Source organism: Podarcis filfolensis (assembly GCF_964270895.1).
Source record: "Podarcis filfolensis genome assembly, chromosome: 2".
Taxonomy (NCBI): Eukaryota; Metazoa; Chordata; class Lepidosauria; order Squamata; family Lacertidae; genus Podarcis; species Podarcis filfolensis.
The window spans coordinates 55,092,864-55,117,475 of NC_139605.1; the positions used below are offsets into that span (position 1 = coordinate 55,092,864).

General features: G+C 44.4%; 1 protein-coding gene across 2 annotated transcripts; it reads left to right on the forward strand.

The window, feature by feature from the left end:
* The first annotated feature begins 1,032 nt into the window (after positions 1-1,032).
* CDHR4 (cadherin related family member 4) lies at positions 1,033-23,593 on the forward strand. 2 transcript variants are annotated; one of them, XM_083603627.1, is made up of 20 exons: positions 1,033-1,274; positions 2,153-2,173; positions 3,399-3,580; positions 4,332-4,494; positions 4,874-4,965; positions 5,652-5,747; positions 6,773-6,876; positions 8,028-8,164; positions 8,319-8,502; positions 9,317-9,470; positions 9,799-9,901; positions 13,830-14,036; positions 14,727-14,860; positions 15,742-15,880; positions 17,015-17,229; positions 18,302-18,441; positions 18,785-18,826; positions 20,862-20,946; positions 21,518-21,551; positions 23,133-23,593. In XM_083603627.1, exons 1-20 carry the CDS (start codon positions 1,142-1,144, stop codon positions 23,186-23,188), a joined length of 2,421 nt encoding a protein of 806 aa, XP_083459753.1. In that variant the 5' UTR covers positions 1,033-1,141; the 3' UTR covers positions 23,189-23,593. The 2 variants fall into 2 exon arrangements, with proteins under 2 accessions (XP_083459753.1, XP_083459754.1); XM_083603628.1 differs by lacking the exon at positions 2,153-2,173 and having other exon boundaries at positions 1,034-1,274.
* The last annotated feature ends 1,019 nt before the right edge of the window (positions 23,594-24,612 follow it).

Sequence of the window (24,612 nt, forward strand, 5' to 3'; positions counted from 1 at the left end):
TTATATATCTCTTAGGCGCTTCCTCGGCCCTGCCTCGCCGTTCTGGTGGGCACAGGGTGGATGAGGCGCGGGCACGAGCGAGTGGCAAGGAAGGCTTCGCGCGGGACGACGCCTAGCAGGCGACAGCCTTGCCTCCCTGGCCGCGAGCCGCCGCTGTTTTGTTTCGAAAATGCACGCGCGAACTAGGGCAGCATGAGGCAAGGCTGCGCCCTTGTGGCCGCAGTAGGTGGAGGCCTGAGTGGCCCAGCAGAAGTCGGAGCAGGACAGGCCCCGACCTCCACCGTGTCCTTTCCTAGCGACCTGTTGTTCACAACTCATTTTTCCCTCAGAAAACTCTTGCAGGAGAAATGGGCTTCGTGTCTCCCTTTTAGGCTTCAGGGGCTGCCTCTTGTGACACTGGAATGCTGTGTTTATCCTCATTCTTGCCCCCTCTTTTTGCAGCATCCACAAGACGTCTTATATCCCCACCCCAGGGAAAAAGAAATAATAATCCAGATCTATCATTTCCTGGATTATCGTTTCCCGTGCTTTAATCTGTTGCCAATGAACCTTTTGCAGATTATGCCGCTGTCTGAAAGCACACACACACACCCCCGTTCTGCTTGCGTGCCACGAAATCCATTTTGCCAGAAAGGCATTTTTGTCCCTTTGGGGTGGGTGAGATTTGGTCACATACTACCAAATTAAGGCAGCACAATCAAAGTGGATTTGGCACTCGTGCACCAAAACAAGAATTGCCCCCCCCAAACCAGACTTTTGGGGATAAAGTGACAGGAAAATGCACTGAGAAGTATGGAAGAACACTTGGTGCAATGTTCTAGGGCCTCCCCACAAACAAATAGACAATTTTGTCTAATGTTTGTGGAAACAAATTTGGCTGAATTCTCAATAAAGAGGTCACCTGAAAGCCAACGAGAAAAAAAGCCTGTTTGGACACTGCGCTTAGAAAAAGCAGAGCAAGGGTAAGTATGGTTGAGCCCTCAGTCTCTTTCTCTTCGTGCTTTCCAGACTGACTCGTAGCCTCAAGGTTTCTTCTTCTTCTTCTTCTTTAAAAAAATGTTTTCCTCACTATGTGTTGAGAAGGGTTGGGCAATTCCCACAACTGAGCTGAGCCTTGCTGTGCCCTGCTCTGCCCCGCCCAATGTCCTTAGCAACCCAACCTGGCAACTTAAGGAGACAAAGGCACAGAACCCAGGCTGGACTGGAGCGTCCTTGCAAAATGGATCCAGGGTGGCCCTTGCCTCTCACATTGCTCCTCAGCATCTGTACTATAGGTAAGAGTTATGGGGATCTCAGCTCCATCATGCATGAAGCTCCTGCTCCATATCTGTTCAGTGGTGGATCCCCATTCCCAAATTAGATTTCGCTGCTAGGACATGGGAACCAAGAGACTGGAGAATTGGTGTCCCTATGGGTTGTTGTTGTTGTTGTTGTTGTTGTTGTTGTTGTTGTTGTTGTTGTTGTTAGTATTAGTCAGCTTTTCACCTGAGGCCCCTGGGCAGGTTACAACCATTTACAATGTATTATTAAAAGTCACAGCTCAACCACAAAATGTTATAAAATAAAAAATAAAAATAAAAAAATTCCTTTCAGTAGCACCTTAGAGACCGACTAAGGTGCTACTAGAAGGATTTTTAAAATTTTGTTTCAACTACGGCAGACCAACACAGCTACCTGCCTGTAACAAAATGTTATAGTTGACATAGCATGAGTTATCCATGGCCAGAAACTATTGTGTTTTTAAAAGAATAGCAGCTAGTGGGGGGGGTGGTGGTTTGTGTTGAGCACATGGTGCTGGGGAAGAATTGACAGCCCTAGACACCATGAGAGCATTACCACAGCCCAGTCCATCAAGGGTTTCCTAATTCTTCCCTCTGAGGAGATTGGTCCATGCGTTTGCCTGAGTACTCTCTGAAACAGAAATATGCATGATTACTTCCAGAAGCAAAGGAGAACACAGGCAGAGCTTTTTCTTCCATATGACAACCTGCTTCTTCCTCAGTTCTCTCTTTCAACATCTGGGAACTCCAGGCTCCTTTGCTTTTGGTTGGGGAGTGTGTTTGCTGAGGGAATGTTTGCTCACTAATTGAACTGAATGTCTGGTAGATAATAACAGTATTTTCTCTTGTGTCCCCCCCCCCCACTGCTCTAGATCCAGCCATCGGAGACGTAGGTAAGGAGAGGAAACCTCCACACTTCCCTACTTAACAGACCTATGACCAGTGGCAGGGGAAGGAAGATCACCCTATGCAGTGCAAAAGCAGGCTTTGATGCACAACAGCTGTTAAAACAAAGTCGGCTGTTCTTAATGCAGGCAAACATAGGTTATAGCCAAGCGTGTATGTGTGAGCACATGCACCTCCAGATGGGCATACAGACACCTGGGTGCCTAAAGTGCTGTTACAATACACTGTGGGGGAAGCTGCCTATGGTCAGAGCAAGGCAGGCCCTCTCCTGCAAACATAATATTGTAGTACCCTATGAAACCTTTGAACAGCGGCTGCTCTTAGGCAGCCAGATCTTCACTATAGATGAGAAGAGACAGACTGTAATTGCTCTGGAGTTGAATGAATACAAAAAATAATAATATTCCTGTTATGTACTGAAGTTCTCACCCTGGGCCAGCAGGGAGATACTGTAGATAGTTATGCAAATGAAGGATCGAAAGTGACGTTCAGTGATTGGATAGTTTGTATGCAAATGAAGGATTGAAAGTGACGTTCAGTGATTGGATAGTTTTAGAAAGTTGCAACAGTTACACTGTTCTGGAGCTCTATATAAGCAGGCTGACTGAGCTCTTCAGTTCAGTTCTGTTCTGGCCTCGGAATAAACAAGAGCTGTTTGAAGAATCGCTGTGTCGTCTGATATGTTCGCCCACAACTTAACAATTCCTTTATACAGTTAGTTAAAAGAGTTGGCATAACCAATTAACAATGAATACACAGCAATAACAATGCATGAACAGCCCAATTCCAAACCGCTATTGAGAACATAACGGCATCAGTTTACTGATGTTTGCTGAATGATCACTATCAGTGCTGTTAGGATCTGTTCCTGTTGCTCATTAATCCTCCATTTTTGGGTGTCTTGCAAATCTTTTTTCTTCTCTCTTTCTTTTATCCTCAGCCTTGTTTATTTGTTTATGACATTTTACCTGAGTTGTTCTTGGAGCCATATCGCAGTTCTTGCATTGCAGGAGGTTGAACCTAATGACCCTCAGCGTCCCTTCCAACTCTTACAGTTCTATGATTTTACTATTCATTTATGAAAGCAAGCTGCCTATATTTCAGAAACATGGAAATTACCCATGTCATATGCATGCTTATCAGAGAGGGCTTTACTCTGCTGTAGTTAATGGTGCCATGGGACCAATACTCACATTGCTGTCTCTGTCTCAGTGATTGAGGGCATCCCAGACACTGTGGTGCTAGAAGACACCTTGACACCAGGTACAACCGTGGCCAACTTCACCGGCAACTGTACAGACTCTAGCGATCCACCCGCAGTAAATCTGAAGACCACAAGCCCCACCACATCTTTTTTCAATCAGCCAAATTTTGTACCCCCTGACATCTATGAGGTACAAAAGACCTGTAAATTTGTAGTCAATTCCGTGTGTGTGTGTGTACGCAAGGGGAAAGCTTTTCCTGCCATCATGTTCTATGAGTGTACAGGGACTCTTTCCCTCTGTGGCATTTTAAAACACATTTTAGTGGGGATTTTTGAACTGGTACTAGTGAGTCAACAGTGCTATTGTCCTGCTGCACTGCACGCCAGATATTTCAATCCAATCAAGATGAACTAGCCTCTTGTGGGACTAGAATATTTAATAAATTCTATCAATTAAACATACCTAAAAGAATTGAACAGGTTAAGTGTCATTTTTGTTAACTAGTATTGTGTCATGGAATACAGCTTTTGTTTAGCAAGTGTAACCTGATTTTTTAATGTACCGTATGTAAACATGTAACTAGTATGCGGAAGCATAGAGCATAGAAAACTGTTTCATACCTGTTTCACTGCATTGGTGCCTACATTAGGACGATATGAAGCATCAGCAATTAGCTGCTTTCCTTCCCACAAGTATGCAAAACTACTCCCCAAATATTACTGACGGATGCAAAGGGGGAGACTTTTAGTTGCTGCTGCTACTTTAATTAGGCCATTCCAACATGCTACGTACTCCCACCTGGCACCTGGGCACCTATCTGGCATATGGACATCTATTGATTGGTGCCCATGGCAACACCAACACTGGGCTGTTCAACAGGATTGAACATGTGGAAGAGAGGTGCAACACATGCTGAGATTTTTTTTCTTTTGGCTTCCAGGTGAGCCTTAGTCCCAGTGCTGCCCTGGATGCTAGACGGGTGAATCAGTATGTTTTGACATTCAGTGCAAGTTGCCCAAGTGGCACGCCAGTTGAAGTTAAGCTCTTCATTCGAGTCATTGCAGCAGACAGATTGGACTGTGGCAGTGGACCTGAATACATAGGTAAGGCTATCACAATAGCCCTGGTATTTCATCCTAAGGCCCTGACAAGGGTGCCATGGTGAGAAGAGTTTTAATATGGCACAGTACTGCGGTGTGGTGAGGGTAGGGGTGGTGGTCTCGCTACCAGGCACTGAGAGGCAGTGAGGTCTCTAGCAACATGTGGCAGATCCTGCATGGCAAAGGAGGGTGTTGGTTTTTTTTTTTTTTCAACCATGGGGAGGCAGATTTGAATAGTAGACTTGCCAGTGCTAGAAGAAGGGGCTCTGGGGCTGCCCGTGCCAGTGGGAAGCTCAGCCTGCAGAGGGCTCCAGTGCTGTCAAAGGGGCAGATTCTAACTAGGGCAAGAGTCTGACTGCTCCCATCTCTTTTACTGCTGCAGGAGAGAAACCAGTAGGCGTTTCAGAGGATGTTGGCCCTGGAGAGTTCATCTACCAAATTGTACTGAAGAGGGAAGGCAGAGGCAACTTGACTGTAAGTACCTTTGTTGCTGCGAAAGCAGGAATGTTGGAAGACTTAAAAAAATAAAATTAAAACCATTAGAAACTATTCTTAAATAAATGCTTTTAAATAAATAAGGACTATATTTGGGGAGAGGGACGCAGGTGGCGCTGTGGGTTAAACCACAGAGCCTAGGACTTGCTGATCAGAAGGTTGGCGGTTCGAATCCCCGCCACGGGGTGAGCTCCCGTTGCTCGGTCCCTGCTCCTGCCAACCTAGCAGTTCGAAAGCACGTCAAAGTGCAAGTAGATAAATAGGTACCACTCTGGCGGGAAGGTAAACAGCATTTCCGTGCACTGCTCTGGTTCGCCAGAAGCGGCTTAGTCATGCTGGTCACATGACTCGGAAGCTGTATGCCGGCTCCCTTGGCCTATAGAGCGAGATGAGCGCTGCAACCCCAGAGTCGGCCCCGACTAGACCTGATGGTCAGGGGTCCCTTCACCTATAGTTGGGGAGGGGGTGTCTTGTAAAGGGAATTTTCAAGTAGTGTGTCTGGCCATGGAGAGAAGGCTTGAGAATTTAGAAGGTGGCATATTCTAACAGTGCCCCAGGCAGAGGGGGAGATAGCAATTTTGGATCTAAGTCTTAGGGGATGAGATTTTCTTTAAAACAAATCAAGAAACAATTTCCCCAGCCAACTTTATTTTCTTTTTATACAGTTCTCTATAGAGAATGCCTCTCTGCCTTTCATCATAACAGGAGATGGAAGAGTGCTGGCACCTGCCATGGGTTTCAGTCGCGAGCAAGCTGGCAAGGTGTGTTCCATTGCTTACTGTACCGATTCATATGTTCTGCCAATGTAACTGTCCTTATAACATGTCACTCCCTAGCTCTGTTCCCTTTCGAAAGTGTCCTGTAGTTTGTTAAGGGAGCTGGGAACTGTAGCTCTGTGAAGGAGAAACAGCAGTCCTCAGGATTCTTCAGAGTACAACCTGCACTTTAAATATGCATTGGATGTGCTTTAAGTATATGGTGTGGATCTTTGTCTCACCAGACGTTTCCTCCTAGCCCGGTGACTCCCACCTCCCTGTCCCCAGGTCCTCTTTTCAGTAAAAGGCATCATTTGGATAGGGCCACACAAATGATGCTAAAAAAACACAGACACAACGGTTTATGGAGGGAAAAACCATGCAGCAGGCTTCTGCTTCTCATGCAGAACTGTAACTGAAAGCATAGTGCTTGAGAAAGCTGACTCAGCCAGACTCCCGGTATGATAAGGCAGTAGGAACAAAACACGACATTCTCCATTTCAAGGTACTGTGCCTTCCTGTTCCTGGGGCTTCTGTGGCACTTCAGTCTTCCCTCCCTAGGTCTCTTGGACCCAGCAACATACTAAGAGCTTGCTTTTGACTAGACCTATCCCTCCTGCGGGACGCGGGTGGCGCTGTGGGTAAAACCTCAGTGCCTAGAACTTGCCGATCATATGGTCGGCGGTTCGAATCCCCGCGGCGGGGTGAGCTCCCATCATTCGGTCCCAGCTCCTGCCCACCTAGCAGTTCGAAAGCACTCTTAAGTGCAAGTAGATAAATAGGGACCGCTTTATAGCGGGAAGGTAACGGCGTTTCCGTGTGCTGCGCTGGTGCTGGCTCGCCAGAGCAGCTTTGTCATGCTGGCCACGTGACCCGGAAGTGTCTTCGGACAGCGCTGGCTCCCGGCCTCTTAAGCGAGATGAGCACGCAACCCCAGAGTCGGACACGACTGGCCCGAAAAGGGCAGGGGTACCTTTACCTTTACTTTATCCCTCCTGCTTGAAATTCACGCCATGCCGTTCTCCCTGCAGACGTTCTCAATGGTCATTGTGGTAACGGACAGTGGTGGGAGAAGCTGCCGCAGGACTCTGGCAGTGAAGGTGCTGCCTGTTTACCACAAGCAAGTCAATTTCACGTGAGTTGAGTTGTTACTATGTTGTTTTTAATGGTGTTATATGGTTATATGCCACCCTGATATTTTATGATATGCTGGTATAGGGCACTTTTATGAATAAACAGTGGGGAGAGGGATACAAAGGCTCTTTGGCTCCAGGTTCCCCACAGCATAAACTTAAGGTATGGGCTACTTGCCCCAATATGTTCTGCCACCGCTGGTGGTTATGCAATATCATAAGAAAGGTGTGCTTAAGAAACTTTTACCACAGAGTAGAGTATGCTGGGGCATCACTCCCAGATCATGTCTAGTCACACTTGACCTGAGAGTTGCACTTCTGTGACACTGCAAAGGATTAAAATAGTGCTTTTTTGGCACCTCTAAAATATCGCCTCCTCACAAAGCAATCACTTTTGATGTAAGGAATGTACATTCAGGCCATCAGAGATTTGAGCCAGGGCAAGAGGCTACTGATCTGGGCTTCCCCATTCCAGGGCACATGTGGGACCCATCCACTTCCCCTCTCATTAACTTGTACCAGAGAAGGCAAGTCCTAGCTCTGACAGCCTTTTGAGTAGACAAACAGCAGTTCCCTGTGATACCTGGAGTGTCGCTTTTCCCACCCACATCCCTTCAAGTGCCATGCCAGAGAGGCTATTGCTAACTAGTGGCTGCCAGTCCCTGGTGGTAGAGGTGGTAGAGATTATCTGGATTTGAGAGCAGAAACTGAATTAGGAGAGATTATTCACTTGCTATAAGGGAGCTGTGCAAATCCCCTCTAGTGTCAGGACATGGTTTACTGTCTCCTCTGTCCCATGGGCCTGGGCAGCACAACATGAGCAGTGAGGAGTGTGAGCTTCTCTGAAACACCACCAGCCACCATTGTATTGGGGACTGGGCCATCGCACCACTTCAAATTCTTTGAAGAAGCATAGAGCAGGGAGGACATTCAGGTGTGTTTTTCTCTTTCTTCCCTTTGATGCCACACATATTGTTGGAGTTGCATGGAGCAGCCATAACTCACTTTCCTATTTTTCAACATGACTCTAAAAGTCCTTGTTGTCCTGTTAATGCTCTGCTTCCTGTATTATCCCAAAACAGGAATATTCAACTATGAGTAGATGGGGTGGTGTATAGCACCTGGGGCTTACACTTTTTTCTTCATGATTTAGGGAGTCATCATTAGCAATATTGGTATCAGAAAACACAATTCCCCTCCAGCCTATTGTAAGAGTCAATGCCAGTGGGGAAAATGTGCTTTACCGGATCATCTCCTCTCTGCCCACACGGCATTTCACCATTGAACCAGGTAAGGAGAATCCAGGGATGTGGCATGGAACCCACACAGCCTCAGGGAGGGCTAGGCCTTCTGTGGTGGTCATCAACAATGGTCTTCAAACTATGTCAGCCATCTTACTCTCAAGGAGCTGAGTGATCACAGCCTGTCTCTTGCTTGCATGCAGACACAGGCATAATCAGAAACACGTATGACCTAAATCTGAGACGCTACCCAGACTTAACTGAAACCCTGCTCACTGTGGAAGCCTACAACATGCTACATCCCACAGATAAAGCCACCATCACCGTCAACATTACAGTAAAGCGGCAGAACCTGCAAGGACCTCTGTGCACCCCTGCTGTAATTGTGTAAGTCTCCATAGAGCAAAAGGATCTTACTCAAGGCTGAGCCAACAAAATAAATGTAGAGTTTGAGGGTCTCTCCCTACCTGCTATGCACAGCAGGGTATAGCAGTATTTAGGGTATAAGAGGATCCATGAGTATTAACCATGAGTAGGCAAATTAAGGCCTGGGGGCCAGATCTGGCCCAATCGCCTTCTAAAACCGGCCCGCAAACGGTCTGGAAATCAGTGTGTTTTTACATGTGTCCTTTTATTTAAAATGCACCTCTGGGTTATTTGTAGGAAATAGGAATTTGTTCTTTTTTTTTCTTTTCAAAATATAGTCTGGCCCCCCACAAGGTCTGAGGGACAGTGGGCCGGCCCCCTGCTGAAAAAGTTTGCTGACCCCTGGATTAACTATGCCTCTGAGAGGAGAATTGGGTCTAGAGCGGTGGTGGGGACCTGTGGCTCTCCAGATGTGATTTGGCCTCAGCTGCTATCAACTCCAGACAGGGATGAGGAGTGTTGAAGATCAGCAACAACTGGAAGGGCCACAGGTCTCCCACCCCTGATCCAGAAGTAAGAACGATCTTAAGGGCTAATGAGTCAGAGCAATCAGAGCACAAGAATTGTCTTCTTTCCACTGACAGAACAGTAGCCCTATGGAGAAGCCTTGACATGCTTGAGCTTCTGTTTGTCTTGTCAACAGTGATCAGCTCTAAGAGAGGTTATTGAGAAACATAGGCAAAGCGGGGAGGAGGAGATTTTTCTCTCCTTTCAAATCGCCATTTCTATCCTTCTGCATCTTTTACTCTTTGTGGCTATTGCTGCTTAATCCTAGGATTGAGATTCCAGAGACGACCCCCATTGGGACGCCACTGCCGTCTCCATCTTGTAATGATGTAGAGAGTAGCAGCGATAGGCTTCACTACGAAATAATGGAGGGCAGTCAGAGCCCTCCCTATAGCTTCCAAATGAGGCACTCGGAACTACAGGTAAGCCCTTGGAATGGACTTATTTCTTTCATCATATATGTTAGGGAGAGGGAGTGTGGAGAGTGGGCAAGGCTTAAGGGCTGAGTAGCTTCCAACATACCTAGCCATCCTCTCAGTTTTGCCAGAATTTAGGGCAAAATGTGACTCAGGGTACTGCTTAATTCCAATTCAGTCACTTCTGGGTACCTGAGAGATAATGAGTGTAGTATCTCTAATTAACAATGAGTTTACCATTTTCCCAGACTAAGTATCTCCCCTTGGCAGAGGATGCTATTAGTTTAAGATGTGCCCATATGGTCCTGACCTTTCTGTCCTTGGGTCCTGGCAGGTGAACACCACTTTGGACTGTGACTCTGAAGCTATGGCCAGACTTAACTTCCAGTACCAAGCCACCATTCTAGTGACTGATGATGGAAGTCCTCCACAAAACAGTGCGTACTGCTCTGTCAGTCAAATGTTATTTGGGTTTGGTCTTCTTTTGATACTGAACACAGAAGGTCATGGGAAATCAGGACTTCAGCAAGATCTCTCCTGGATTGGTTTGCTTTGAGGTATGGTAGGAATCAAAGGGCAGAGGTGACTTCCCCTGGTAAAATCCTCACTGCAGAAACAGTTATTGGAGCTCTCTGTTGGCGAAGGTAAATCTATCATGTTTATGGCTGTTGTCTGGATTAGTACCAGGGCCTAGGAACCCAGTGAAATGCAGGCACAATGCAAGCACTTGCTGAGGATCAGAACTAAATTATAGGCCAGATGGTATGTGCTCAGTAGGCAGTGACAGTGTTTTAATGAGCCTGTTTGCATATGTTTCATAAGAAGTTGGAATTTGGATTTATAGCAGAAGACAGCATTCACCCCCCCCCCATTATATATTTCTTTTGGCTCTTGGTTCTTGGCTTTGGCTTCTGTTAATACACACACACACACACACACACACACACACACACACACACACCACACTTGGGTGCTTCCCTTTTGGCTTTTATGAATCCAAAATCTGTACCAATAAACTTGAGTTCTCTAACCTTTGTATATTATGTAAAAAGCTATGCAAAGTCCCATCTCAGCTCAGACCTCGATGAGCTCTAGTTCTGAGGGCCTTCTGGCAATTTCCTTATTGCAAGAAGTTACAGGGAACCAGGCAGAGGGCCTTCTCGGTAGTGGCACCTGCCCTGTGGAATGCCCTCCCAGGAGATGTCAAAGAGATACAGTGGAACCTTGGTTGTCGAACATAATCCTTTCCGGAAGACCATTTGACTTCCGAAACACTCGACAACTGAGGCACAATGGGCGGTCAGCAAATTCCATTGCAAAAATGGAGAAACATGCCTCAGAAGCCGTTTGACTTCCAAGGAGCATTTGAAAACAGAAGCATTCACTTCTGGGTTTTCGACGTTTGGGTTCTGAATTGTTCAGCTTCCGAGATGCTCGAAAACCGAGGTTCCACTGTAATTATACAACCTTCTGTAGACATCTGAAGGCAGCCCTGTATCAGGAAGCTTTTAATGTATGATGTTCAGTTGTGTTTTTGTGTATTCTGTTGGAAGCTTCCCAGAGTGGCTGGGGCAACCCAGTCGGATGGGCGGGATAAAAAAAACAAGTTGTTGTTGTTGTTGTTGTTGTTGTCAGCTGCTGACCACTGCAAATTCTACTCAGCTTCTGCTCTGGCTTAAGAGATTTTTACCAGACAATTTGAGGATGATTCAGAGGCAATAGGATAGCCATCTCCAACTATGTGAATAGGTTTTCTGATGCTCCAGAGACTTAGGACCTGAACAATGGGTTCAAATTTCAATAAAAGAAAATTTAGATTAAACTTTAGGAATAACTTCTTCACCCTGTGAGCCACCTGACAGTGGAACAGGTTGCCTTGGAAGGTGATGGGCTCTCCTTCATTATAGGCTGGCCATCTGTCCAGGATGCTGTAGCAGACAGTTTCCTGCATCAGCTGAGGGGTTGGGCTAATGACCTTTGAAGCACCAGTTCTGTCACTCTATGATTCTGTACTTTGCAGCCTGATGAACTAGAAATCTCCCTTAATTAAAAAGAAATGAAAAGAAATCTAAGGCAGCAATCCTAACCCTATTTACCCAGGACTAAGCCCTACTGAATTCAATAGGACTTACCTCTGTGTAGTCATAGTTAGGCTGGTGCTGTAAGAGCCTTAGGGTGCTAAATTCTGAGCCCAGTACCACATTCTGTGCTTCTTTAGTGCAAAAGTGGAATCACAGAATATAAACAGCCTTGATTGTACCATTTTGCTCTGTTCTTAAGAGTAGCCTCTCCGTACCACCTCACTTGACTTGGCCACCCATATCGTGGGCCCATCTTGATACAGCCATCTACTAGGAATAAAAAAACAGATTTGCAAACAATCTCTTCCTTTGGGGATGTTTGAACAAGGAAAGGGTGTATTTGTGCAAAGCTGCAATCCACATTCCACTTCTGCACAAGCCTGAAGAGGCAACAAAGTGTAGTTAACATTGATTTGCCACAACCCTACAGAGAATAGCAAATACTGACACAGTGACCAATCCTTCTGTTACATTTTCCAAGTGCCTTCAAAAGCATTCCAATGAAGAAAACATGTTGGAAAAGGCCTCCAGGTTGAACATTTTAGTTGCCTGACCACATTGGTTAATGAACAATTTGTAAAAACCTGACTGAGAACAAACCAGGTAGTAGCTCAACAATGAACTTTGTTAACGGGTTACCACTGAAAACCAAAGGTGCCATCCAACCAAAGAATTTTCAAGTTTGATTGAATTCAATGAACATGACATAAGACTATGCCTGCCACCCTGCATTGAAATCACTGTGCTTATTGTTAATTTGATTGTGTTCTGGGTGTACAGGGAGATAAGAATCACCAATTATTGTATACCATAAAAGTCATGGCTAAACAATAAGGGAAACTTTCAAAGCAGCTGTAGAAATTCTTCAAATCATCTGCCCTTATACTTGTGGCTGGTTGATAAATAATCATACTTTTATCAATAGCATACAGAAGATAATAATGACGTGTTGATATTTATTGATAGAGAAAATGTACGTCATGTACTACAGGCTGTTGACTACAGTCATGTACTACAGTTGTTGGCTGATTTGACCTTAGAAGAAGTCCAACGAACGTCTTCTGTGGTACATGAAGGCAGACTGTTACTAAACAAATTTGTCATGGACAAGCAACAACTGCATGTGGTCTGTGTCAAAAAATAAACAGAGGATCAAACAGAAAGCCCAGCATGGACCACCCTCAAAGGGACACATACTTCACACCACAAATAGCAAACTGACAAACATCCAATAAAATTGAAATAATTAAAGCACACAAACATGAGAATTGTACGGGAAATTTTCTGGATTTTTAAAAAACAGTTAAAATGAATGTGCAAAGAATGTGGTATCCACAATGGGTTCATAGACAGTTAATATGTCTAATAATTGCAAACATTGAATATATAAGAGTATAAACCGGCTAGATGAGGGTCACGGAGGCAGGTTGTAAGAACAAAACAGCGAGCTCTTTGACTGGGTGGTTGTGAGAGCCATACCACACCAGATTCTGGCCCATCACCAAATAATTAAAACTACACACGAGGTGACGACCAATTGGTTTAAATCTGGATCTGCCCCAATCACATTTCAAGCAGTGTTTAGAGGGACACAGTTTTTAAAGTGAATGGGGTGGTAGGTATATGGGGTGTGTGTGTGTGTTTGTATTGAGTACCTCCCAGCTGGGGCAAAAGACCCTGACAAGAGAGGCTACAGGGAGGTAAGTGACAGGTATGCAGTGCTCTGTTCACACATCCCTCTTGCTTGAAAAATCAGACCCCACTTCCTCTGGTTACATGTAACTGGGTTTAAATTAAAGTTGAAACCTACAAGCCTGCAGCTATCATGTACAATTTGAGCCGGGCATTTTGCTAATGGTTATGTAGGCTGGTTTCTCAGTTCCTAGCCAATGCTTAGCCAACGCCTGCTGAAGCTCGAGATTTTGCTTCCATATTTATTGAGCATCCTGATTGGTTTGTACAAATTATATGGGGAGTTGCTATGACATCCATTTCCTTGAGTATTCTCCCAGATTTTTTTTAATGGGGAGGTTATATGATGTCTTATCAGGCAGTACAGTATTTATCCCATAATTCCCAGTGCATTTCCACATCACTTTCCTTACCACAAAAAATCTAGGATTTTCCCCCAGGGGTGGGGGAGGTGTTGTGCAAGAGCATCAAATCAACTGTAGCTGTGCAACTTGAATTTTCCAGTATGTGATTGAATCTCACCTGTAAAATAGTAAGTCTGAAAGTGTCCCTAGTCACGCAGGCTTCTCAGATTTGTTTCTGTCCCCTGCAGCCACAGTGCAGGTGTTAGTGACAGTAAGCCGAGTGAATGAATACGAACCAGAGTGCTCAAGGCAATTCTTTAGTGTTCCAGAAAATGCAGCCTTTGGATACTTCATTGGCAGCATCAATGGCACTGACCGAGACTATCCTTTCAACAACATCATATACAGCATCCTGGGTTCAGAGGATTCTGTTTTCTACATTGGCCGTCGCTCAGGTAAGGAAGGGGATTGGAATCCTGTATGACGTATCCAGGTAAACTTATGTCACCTGCTCTTAGCCCTACTTCCCTGGTTTTATATAACACACCACTTGTCTGGGTTTATTCTTCAGATCTTGACTTAATTGGGCTTTCTTGCATTTTTATTTAGATTAAGGTTCCTCCCTCTCACACACACCCAGATTGGGATTGATCCCGTCAGCCTAGAGAACTCCAGAGGATTTTGCTAGGGAATAATGGCCCATGCTTCACAACACTTTGCCTTCTACTTTCCCAAGGCCCATACTCAATATCATCTCAAGCAGAGCATTTAACACCCTTTTAACTACCTACTATACTCGCATCAAAGGGGTGGAAGAATGGAAGTGGGGATTCAGCTTTGGCAGTTGTGAATATGGACCTGGGAGTGGCCGTTATTACAAAGTACAGTGGTACCTCAGGTTAAGTACTTAATTAGTTCCGGAGATCCGTTCTTAACCTGAAACTGTTCTTAACCTGAAGCACCACTTTAGCTAATGGGGCCTCCTGCTGCTGCTGCGCCGCCAGAGCACGATTTCTGTTCTCATCCTGAAGCAAAGTTCTTAACCTGAAGCACTATTTCTGGGTTAGCGGAGTCTGTAACCTGAAGCGTATGTAACCCAAGGTACCACTGTAGTATAAATGCACAATTTTATCTTTGTGGCACAGGTGAGCTCTATGTGTTGGGACCACTGGATTATGAAAAGCAGAAGTCATATCATTTGGTCATCCAGCTAAGGGACTTTGATAATGGCGTAAATCCTGAATCGACGAGTCTGTGTAACATCACCATTAATGTGCAGGTAACTGGACTTGGCAGGTGGGTGAGTAGAGTGAGGTTGTTGCAAAGCTTTGAGTGGGACTAGGTCATCTATGAGATCACCTTACCCCACATGTGTCCACTCAACCACTTTGATTGGCAGAATCGGCACTTTTTACAAGTTAAGGAGGAAGTTGAGTTAAGGAGGAAATGCAGTTTGAAAATGTTTGTATAAAAAAAACCAAGGAAGGGGAGTAGGGAAGTGTAAATAATTGTGTATGTGATCAAATTTGATGGTTACTATTTAAAATTTGAAAAAACTGGGAATTTTTTTGTAATAAAATAAAAATAAAACTACAGTACATACAGCAGCTGTTTACAGCCTGCTCAGGATGCTGACCTCAGTATACAGTGAAAGTTGTTTAATTGTTTCTTCCTAGGTCATAGTCCTAATGGATATCAATGGTCCTCAAAACAGTTTTTTTGCCCCAAAAGGGAAGCTCCCCTTGGTGCCAATGGGTAGTTTTATGGGTAATGAAATGATCAACCCACTGAGGCCCTAGCATTCAAGACATTAAATTATTCTTTCATTGGCTCAGACCAGAATCTGAAATGAACTTTGGGAAATGAAATTGCAGAAAGTAAACCCTTTCCTGCCAAAATCAAGTGCTGTGTTCTGTAGACACCTGCTCTATGTCATCTTTTGGGTGTTGCTTGGTTCACACAGAACGCTGCAAAAGCATGGGTTATAATTGCTTCTTAACACTTCGGGTAATGTGAGAAGCCCAGCACATGAAGGGGTCCTTGCATGGAACCTCGCTTCTTGGAGCACCAGTGATAATTGCAAATGGGAGATGGGAGTTTGGGAACAATCCTTTCCAGGACTTCTGTGCCGATAAACACGACCCCTTTCCTTGCTCCTAGGATATAAATGATGAGCCCCCTGTGTGTAATCCACCCTTTTATCAGAGTTTCATACTTTCCACAAGTACTATGTGTGTCACTACTCTGCAATGCACGGAAAAGAATGAACGAAGTGAACTCACCTACAGGATTGTTGGAGGTATGGAATGGCTGAGGCAGAGCATTAGGGAATAGGCAACAAAGAGGCTACCCTAAACTGTGACATTCTTTGGTTCCAACTCCTGAGTGAAGCTGCTGAAGAACAGAGGTGGATTTAGAAGATATGGGCTACTGTTTGAGCTAGATAGCCATCAGTGGAGGGAAACAGGAAATTAATGGTGTGCTGAAGCTAGAACTCTCAAGGCAGAACTGAAGTAGCAGAAAACATGAGAAGGTCTGCCTGAGGGTGCAAGCCTATGCAAAGAGGGCAGCAAGGGACTGCTCTAGGTTGTGTTTCTGATGGCAAATACTGAGTGTGCGTCATACACTTAAGCAGGTTTAATAGTCCTTCCTCCTCAGGTCAGTGGTGTAGAGAAGGAGGGAATGCATAGTTCTGGAGCTTCTTTCAGAGCTGGAGCAATGGCATAACCTGCCAGAGTGCCAGGAATAACTGACTGGTCCTCATTGCTCTGCCAAGTGGACTAGGTGATAATGAGGTTTTCAAGTTTGACAGATCACCGTGGAGGAGGTCAGAGAACGAGGAAAATAATTGCACAGAGGCTACATACTTCTTTCTTTTTATTTGAGTAGGTTCCTACTTCACATTAGCAGGTAAATGGTTACAATTTAGATAGATTGTTTGCATTCACAATGGAAAGCTAAAAGTTACATCTTAGCTCAGATGTGTTTTACAAGTTACACCTATGCAGTAAGCACCAATGAGTTCACTCCCAGGTAATTACACATAGGTCTACAGCCACACGTATCCTAATAAACTGGTATTGGGCTTTGAACTGCTGCTCTGTATGCTGTTTATAAATAAATCAGCACAGTTGGGGGGGGGGGAATTAGACTCTACTTTGGGTCATGGCAATGCATCCCCCGCCCCCAGTCTATGACAGTTAATAATGAATACCTATATTTAAATTCTGAAGTGCACTATACCACTGTCCTAGAGAATCCTGAGAACTGTAGTTATGTGAAGGAGGCTTTGGAGCTCAAACGGACGTCCCTACACTCTTACAAAACTACAATTCTGATGATTCATTCGGGGGAAGCCAAAACAAGTTAAAGTGATATACAGCTGATGTAAGTAAGGTTTGCAGTGTAGATGTGCTCCCTCCCTCTTTTTCAGGCAACACAAATGGGCGCTTTCGCATGAATGGAAATTGTGTGCTCCATAATACCTTCTCCTATGACCGTCCTGGCATCTTTGACCCCCTCACTTTTGAGCTGCTGGTGGAAGTGACAGATGGTGGGAGCACACCTCGCTTCAGCAGCACTGCAACTGTTCTCGTTTACGTGACTCCCTGGACCACGACAGTGCCTACTACTACCACCACCACCACGGTGAGGGGGCAGATAAGGACATGCTGTTGCCAGGAAGCCTTGATTCAATCTGATTCACAGGAGTAGTCACACTTGCACCAGTGCCCCTAGACCCACAGCTCTTTCCCTGGGCTATGAAGTGTGTCTGCTATAGGATGCTTGCTTGCATTATGGTAGCTTAATAAGTCACTTAATAAGTTCCATTTATAGGTGAATGCGACCTTCCTAATATGACTTGACCTTTTAGCAGCATTTGACACCTTGAATTTGAATTTGACAGCATTTGGAAGCCACCTGGATCATCTGAAATTAGACATTAGAATTGGAAATTGGAAATTGAAATTAGTGACTGTGTGATCTCAGAGTAGTAATGGGTGGCTGCTAGCGCTGCTGAGTTGCAATTATTGCATGGACTATAGCAAGATTCCACCTTGACCTCTTTACTGTTCAGTGTTTCTGAGTAGTCACTAAGCGAGATCCACTGATTATTTGCAGTGCAGTGAGAACGAAGAACACACAGTTCCAGGACTTTTTTTTTTCAGAGCAGAAGTGATGAAATAATTGCTAGAGTGCCCAAGTTGAGAGTGGCATTCATGACTATGGGACATCTTACTTCATCCTCATAATAACACACTTTATGAAGAGTTGTACTTGAAGATGGTTTGGAAGCTTCTATTGGTGCAGAATGCTGTGGTAAATATTTTGGAAGAATATTCCCGTGAGTCAGTAGTAGCAGCTCCCAGGTTCAAGTGAAAATGCTTTTAATAACCTTTAGAACAGGGGGTACATGGGTATGCAGCCTCCATTAATCATAATTTGGGAATAAATCTATTTCACTGCGTGCCATGCTGGAAAAAATATTCAGTACATTGTCAACAGGTCAGAAGGGCTTAGTTAGTCCAGTAGACTCTTACTACAGGTTAAGAGCATCCCCACACACTGATGAAGGAACAGATTGAGAAAAAGTTATTGGAAGGTTTAGATTTGAATAATTCCACTAGTTCCAATGACTTGATGGGCTTTCTCAAGTGGAGCCTGACAAGCCTGAGCTTGTGTGGTTCTGCATACTAGATTTATGTTGTTTTGATTTCAGACGGTGCCCAAGGAGCCCATCACTTTGCACAGAACTCTGAGGTATTGGGCACCAGATCCCTGGTTCGTGGTGGTTCTTACGCTCACTGGAGCTCTCCTCCTTTCTGCCTTGGGTTTATTGTTCTGGCGACTCTGCTGGAGGTGAGTTTCCAGTGAAACTTCTCTATCTATGCCTTATTTCATATCAATTCCTGACTCAGCTTTGATGTCAGTGGGGTCTTCATTAGCAGTGGCGGTTACCCAGGCATATTCTGGAAGGGGACCTGTCGAATCTGTAACCAAATATGAACAATCGTTTTAACAAGAAAGAGCCTGAACTGATCCCATAGACAATGCTCTATTGCCCTCCCTGCTACTTTGAAAAATGTGAGCTTTTACAATCTGTTGGATGCCGCCAAAACCTTTCTCTTGCCCTCTTGAGCTCAAGGAACATTTTGGCTTGCTAAGTACCTTCTCAGAACTCTCACTGTTGTTTGTGTTTCAGGAAAGCACCAGGAGAGACATCTCAGCCCCTACTGCAGAACAAGTAAGAATCCCTATTCATGACACAGAGCCTTGTGCGACTTGGGGGAGTGTTGATTCTCATGGCATTACTTGGACAGGGCTGAAACTAGGCTTTCTGTTACTCGCGTCAAATACCCAGTTTGTCACATACCCCCACATGTGTTTGCGTACACACGTATACACACCCACCCACCCACCCCTCTCAACATATTTCTTCATAAAGGGCATAAAAAGTAGTTTGAAAGAGGCTGGAGAAGAGATAATCTCTCCAAATAGTAAAATTGTCTGTGTGTGTATCTGGCTTTCATTCAGCCTTAAGTAGATCTCCTCAGAAAGTGATAGATCATTTGAGGAATTATAAGGAGTATTATGACTGTATGATATAGCAACAATAACAACAGAAGCTGTGATAATGATCGGGCACATACCAGAGAGTAAGCCCTATTGAACTCAGTGAGACTGACTTCTTCTGAGTAAAAATGCTTAAGATTGCAGTATAAGACTGCAATCACAGTTACCTGGGAGTAAGCTGCATTGAATTCAGTGGGACTTACTTCTTAGTAGTAAAGACTTGCAGTTTAAGGTTCTAAATAGTGAAATAAAAGAATAAATACTCCACAAGTTTCCTTAAAAATATGCTGGATGCTGAACCATAGCAATTAAATAATTTAAAGTGGATTGGCTACATTTTCCTTACAAATTACAGGAAGGGATAAATACAAAGTGCTTCATATGCCAGCATCACATTTCTTTCATTGCAGGAATTTTATTTTCAGTATGAAGAGGACTCAGTTTTTATAGCTGATTGTATGCAGCAGTGCCCTCTTTATATATTCACATGGTGCAAACATGTATGTTGTCTTTTAGATCCACACACACACGCAGAGAGAGAGAGAGAGAGAGAGAGAGAGAGAGAGAGAGAGAGAGAGAGAGAGCTCTTTTAATTGATCTCTGAGATGTTGTGAGAAGCAAAAGAAGAAAGCAACAAAACTTCCCCTTTTCATCTTTGCTTGGAGAGCAACCTTCTTCAGGATTTCTCTTTCACACACAGTTCCAAAAACAGAGGGGGGGGGGGTTCTTCAGTAGCGCCCCTCTAGAGGCTTCACACGGGCTGAGATCTCAGCTAGCCACCCCACCCCTTGGAAGGATCTGTCTTAAAGGCTTTGAGGAGGTACAGAAATGAGCTGAAGCACATCTCAGCTAAGAAGATGGAGTTATAACAGCCACTGACCACATACTACTTGGAAGGGCCCAGCTGATGTCATTGCTATGGTGGGGGGGGGGTTCCATAGTTTGTTCAACATTCAGGAACTTTATGTATATACAGCAAATACAGACTGTCAAAATTCTGTGCCAATTTAGCAATGCAAAAACTGCACCAAGAAAAACAAATTATATCACTCCTTATGCTTTATGCAGATTCATTAAATATGCTCATTTGCCATCATTCTGCTGCTTCTCCCGGTCATGGAGAGAAACATAATGAGCTATGCTGGGCACCAAAGCCTCACCATATGGCTGTGAGGAAATCTACGGAGTTTCCTCACGCCTCCCAGCTTTTTAAGTTTCACCAGACATTGTTCTGCATATTTTTGAGCCTGGTTTCACAGCTTTATGGGATCTTGTTTTATCTCTCTTTTTCTCTCTGTCTCTTTCATCAAACAGGGAAGTTTGAATTCTACTGAACTTGTGTGAGGTGCTCACTGTCAAAACACACACCTCTGGTCACTCTCAGTGATAAGCTCTTATAACTCCTGTATCAGAAGCAATAGGGTGAACTACGGTTTCCTTGGCCAGCAAGAGACTGAAGGCCTATGCAGCTCTCAAGAATGGGCCTCTCTCAGCTGTCCAAAGCCTTCACTATAGATGCTTCTGGCAGAGTTAATTGGGCAGATTTGGGAGGGCTAAGCCTAATAATAACACAGCCAGGTCTCCCTGCAGTGGAGCAGAGCTTCATCTTAATGATTAATCCAGACTATTGCTTTGTTTGCCATTAGCCTTGATGGACTCTCACAAGGATGCCGAGTTCCTTCTGATCCACATTTCTCATTCTGTAGGGACAAAGGAGTGGAAAGAAATTACGTCACAACAGAAGAGCCAAGCAAGGAGAAAGGGAAAGATTCCACTGAGCCACTGAGTCTGGTACGGCATAGTCCACTTTCAGTTTCCCCAGTTGGTTTGTACTTAGCTTGCTTCTACATGCTGCTATCAGTCACCGGCAATCAGCCTTGTGGCAATTCTGCACTTCCATGTGTGGAGCAGCCTTCCTCACCTGGTGCCCTTTAGATGTTTTGGACTACAACTCCCATCAGCCCTAGCCAGCATCACCCATGATGAGAGATGATGGGAGTTATAGTCCAAAGCATCTGGAGGGCACCAGGTTGGGAGAGAGTGGTCTAAACTGATATGGGGCCATGAGTTTGTCAGGGATTTTATGCTCAGCAGTAGCTGTGTGACACTCTACTGTGTGCTAATGTTTCTAGATTGTGCGGCCAACCATATTTGTGTTAGCAGTGTACAATCCATAGAGCATGACATAGAGCCTGGCATGTCTTGTGTCCATTGGGATCCAGTAATGTGCTACTACCTACTTGGTGAAATGCTCAGTTCAAAAGCAGCTTTCCTTCCCTCATAGTGCTCCTTGCCCTTGGTACCCAAGGTTGGGACTGATTATAACGTTAGTTCATCTGTTTCTCTTTCTCTCTTGCTGTAGCAACTCCAATTTGATGGTCGTGCCCAGGACCCTGGTAAGCTCATTCTCCATTGTTTAATAATTGTTTCAAAGCACTCTCATGGGGTGTATAGCATGGGGACAGTATAGCAGTTCAGTCAGTTTATCAATCATCAAGCAATCAATGCGACATGCACATGTTTTTTCACGTCATTGAAAGAACAGCCATGCCATGCTTCCCCCAGCTACAGCTGATTTCATTAGTACATGGGTGAGAACACAACATTTTTAGATTGTGTGGGCCAGATCCTTCTCTGGACCCAACACCAAAGACCAACTTTGACAGGTGAGTAGAGCAACCCATCAGTCACATGACATCATCATACTGTTGGATAGTTGACAGATGGGCATTTACCTCTTCCACCTAATTACCTTGTGACACCAGCTTTGAAGCCTTAACGGGAGACAGCTGTATGTAAGCTCATTATTTCTGAGGTTCTAACCTATTCCCATAAACCAGTCTTAAAGGGGCAATAATGCCACAACCTCCTGCATTGGAAGAGTGCAGGGTTGACCTCCCCACACCTCAGCAATTTTGCTTTCTGCAGGGATTGGGTGCATATCTGAACTGGGCAGGACTGACCTCTTTTCATATCAACTGATGTTGGGGAAGCCAATCCTGCTTTCTGCAGGAACCAACTGTACACATCAGTTCCCACGAGGAACAGGCACATGCAGCCATACCATTGCAGTTCAGCAGCTGAAAAGTGGGTGGTTCAGTCTTGCTTCTTTAGGGATCAATTTCCCCCATTCATCAGCTGATGCCAGCTGCTCAGTGGGATGATGCCACCTGATTAAGATGTGGGCATGGTTTCAGGAGAAACCGTTTTATATTTTTAACAAAAAAACTCAAAACGGTTTACAACCCACATTAAAACATAAAATAAAACAATCCAGAATAAAATATTACAGAAGAAAGTCAAGTATACATTCAAAGCAGCATAATGACCAGGAAACTAAAATATGAACTTATAAGATTCAAAATAAAACCTTGCTAAAGGAAGTCACATATAAAATGCACAATTAAAACAGCATAATTAGCAGGAGCATGAAATATTATCATAAGCACAGAACATATCTGCTGCTGTTGCTGCCAATCCTGCCAATGGTGGTTCATGGCGGCTGGCGGCTGTGAAAGCTCAGGCTTGACGACCTGGATCTGCAATAAGACAGAAAGATTACATGTCACAGCAGTCAGCGAACCCACAATCTATAACTGGCTCTCTGGCAAGGATGACAGACTGAGAACCATGTGGGTCTAATGATATTATCAGGCTGTGTAGATCCCTGTAGGATGCCATGACTCTGGACTGGGAAGTTTGAAGGTTCCAAATGAAACAAATGCTAGGTATGAACTACAGATGCCACAGAGCAAGGCCACTTATAACCTCCACGTTTGTAGCTTAAAAAAAATTTATTTCATACAAAATCAGGCATGAATGAAACCATTGCAGAAAACAGGCTAGAAGTATTGAAGCAGGGACAGTGTGGGTGCACAGTGTGGGATTGTTGTTGGGCAGATGGAGAAGGCAAAGGATGGGGACGTGGAGCTAAACTGGACAAAGGCCTAATGTTGTTCCTTGTTTTATGTCCCTAGTCACTGGCCAATATTACCTGTTTGACAGCAGCACTGGAGCACGGCGCTGGGTGTGAGCATGCCCTATTCCATCTTAAGGAACGAGGCACAGGTGTACACAGATAAAAAGGAGAAACAGGGTTTTCTGCACAGCACCAATACTGTCATTTACATATACATATACAAAATTGTTACCTGCTGTTTATGTTGGGCTGGCAACTAGCCTTTCCTATCACGTGCCCCTAATTGTTTACATTGACTTGTGCATGTTCCTGGGGAATCAGAAAAGCCTCTAAGAGCCTCTCCACTGGCAAGCTGTTTTCCTCCTGGCTAGTCTTCATCTGATAAACTTCAAGATCTGACAACTTGGGTTGCTACCTTTGTTTCTTACCCTGCTCTAGAACTTTGTTCTGATCCAGCAGGGCTCTTGTGTTCTTATGTTCTCTGTGAAAATTGTGCCATAATAAAGGATGTGCCTTTGATTGTGTATAGAAAGCCTTTCTTTGACTAACTACTAAGTTAGCACAACCATTTCCAAAATATCTGATACTAGGGGTAGGGAGGTTAACAGGCCAAAGAGCAAGTTCTAAACTTGTGCGTTTCCATTATGTTCCAATAAGAGCTAAGATGTTATCTTTAAAATAAGAGGGGGAGGGGGAGAGCAGAGCCTATTGGGTGCATCTTTCCTAATAGCTCCCCCCCCCCCAAAAAAAACACCACCCCAACTTGGAGCCAGCCTTGTGGCTTGCCCTTAACATCAAATGAACCATTGTCTCTTGACCCAGCTCCCTGAACAAAATACCCTAAATTGGCATGTGTGGTATTGAGAGCATCATATTATTTTGTGCAGCCTGATGTTTCCTGAATTTTGATGACACATGTTACCATCAAACCACACTGAACGCTGACAACAATTTTCATGTGTGAGGCAGGTCAGAAGAAACTTGGAGACCCTCCCATGAAGCATACAATTGCAAGGATTGATTACTAATGTGTTATATATAGAGGATGGCATTTGGAATGTTAAAGAGTGTTCAGTGACACTTAGTAAACCAGTTAATCACTTTCATTTGTTACATACAGAGAGTTGATCAAAGAAGGACACCTTAATCTGCTGACAGCTCTATTGCAGGGACATTTGTCTAACATCAGGATGCCCCATTTGTGTATCTGTCTTCCCTTTTAAATTCTCTTGGCTGAGGTAAGGTGAGCTGGGCCATGGGAACCACAGGTATAACCTTTGGTTACCCCAGAATGACAAATAAATGAGAGCTTCAATAGAGAAGTGAAAGCTGGAAGCGGGTTTTTTAGTTCCAGTTAGTTTCAAAAAGCCCCCATTGTTTCTGCATTAGCTATGCAGAACCACACACTCGTCTCTCACACATAAGAGCAGTGCAATGGAACAAGAAGCTAGAGCTCAAAATCTCTGCTGAGCAGAGGCCACCTGGCATAGATTCCCTATTTCTCTTTTTCCTCAATGCTCTTAAGTTGCCAAGCTGTA

Bases quoted from the DNA above. Each gene is read 5' to 3' on its own strand.
- CDHR4 (XM_083603627.1), top strand. From the start codon at position 1,142: ATGTCCTTAGCAACCCAACCTGGCAACTTAAGGAGACAAAGGCACAGA. The intron at 8,165-8,318 runs GTAAGGAGAATC...GCTTGCATGCAG, and splicing joins GCATTTCACCATTGAACCAG to ACACAGGCATAATCAGAAAC. The intron at 20,947-21,517 runs GTACGGCATAGT...CTCTTGCTGTAG, and splicing joins CCACTGAGCCACTGAGTCTG to CAACTCCAATTTGATGGTCG.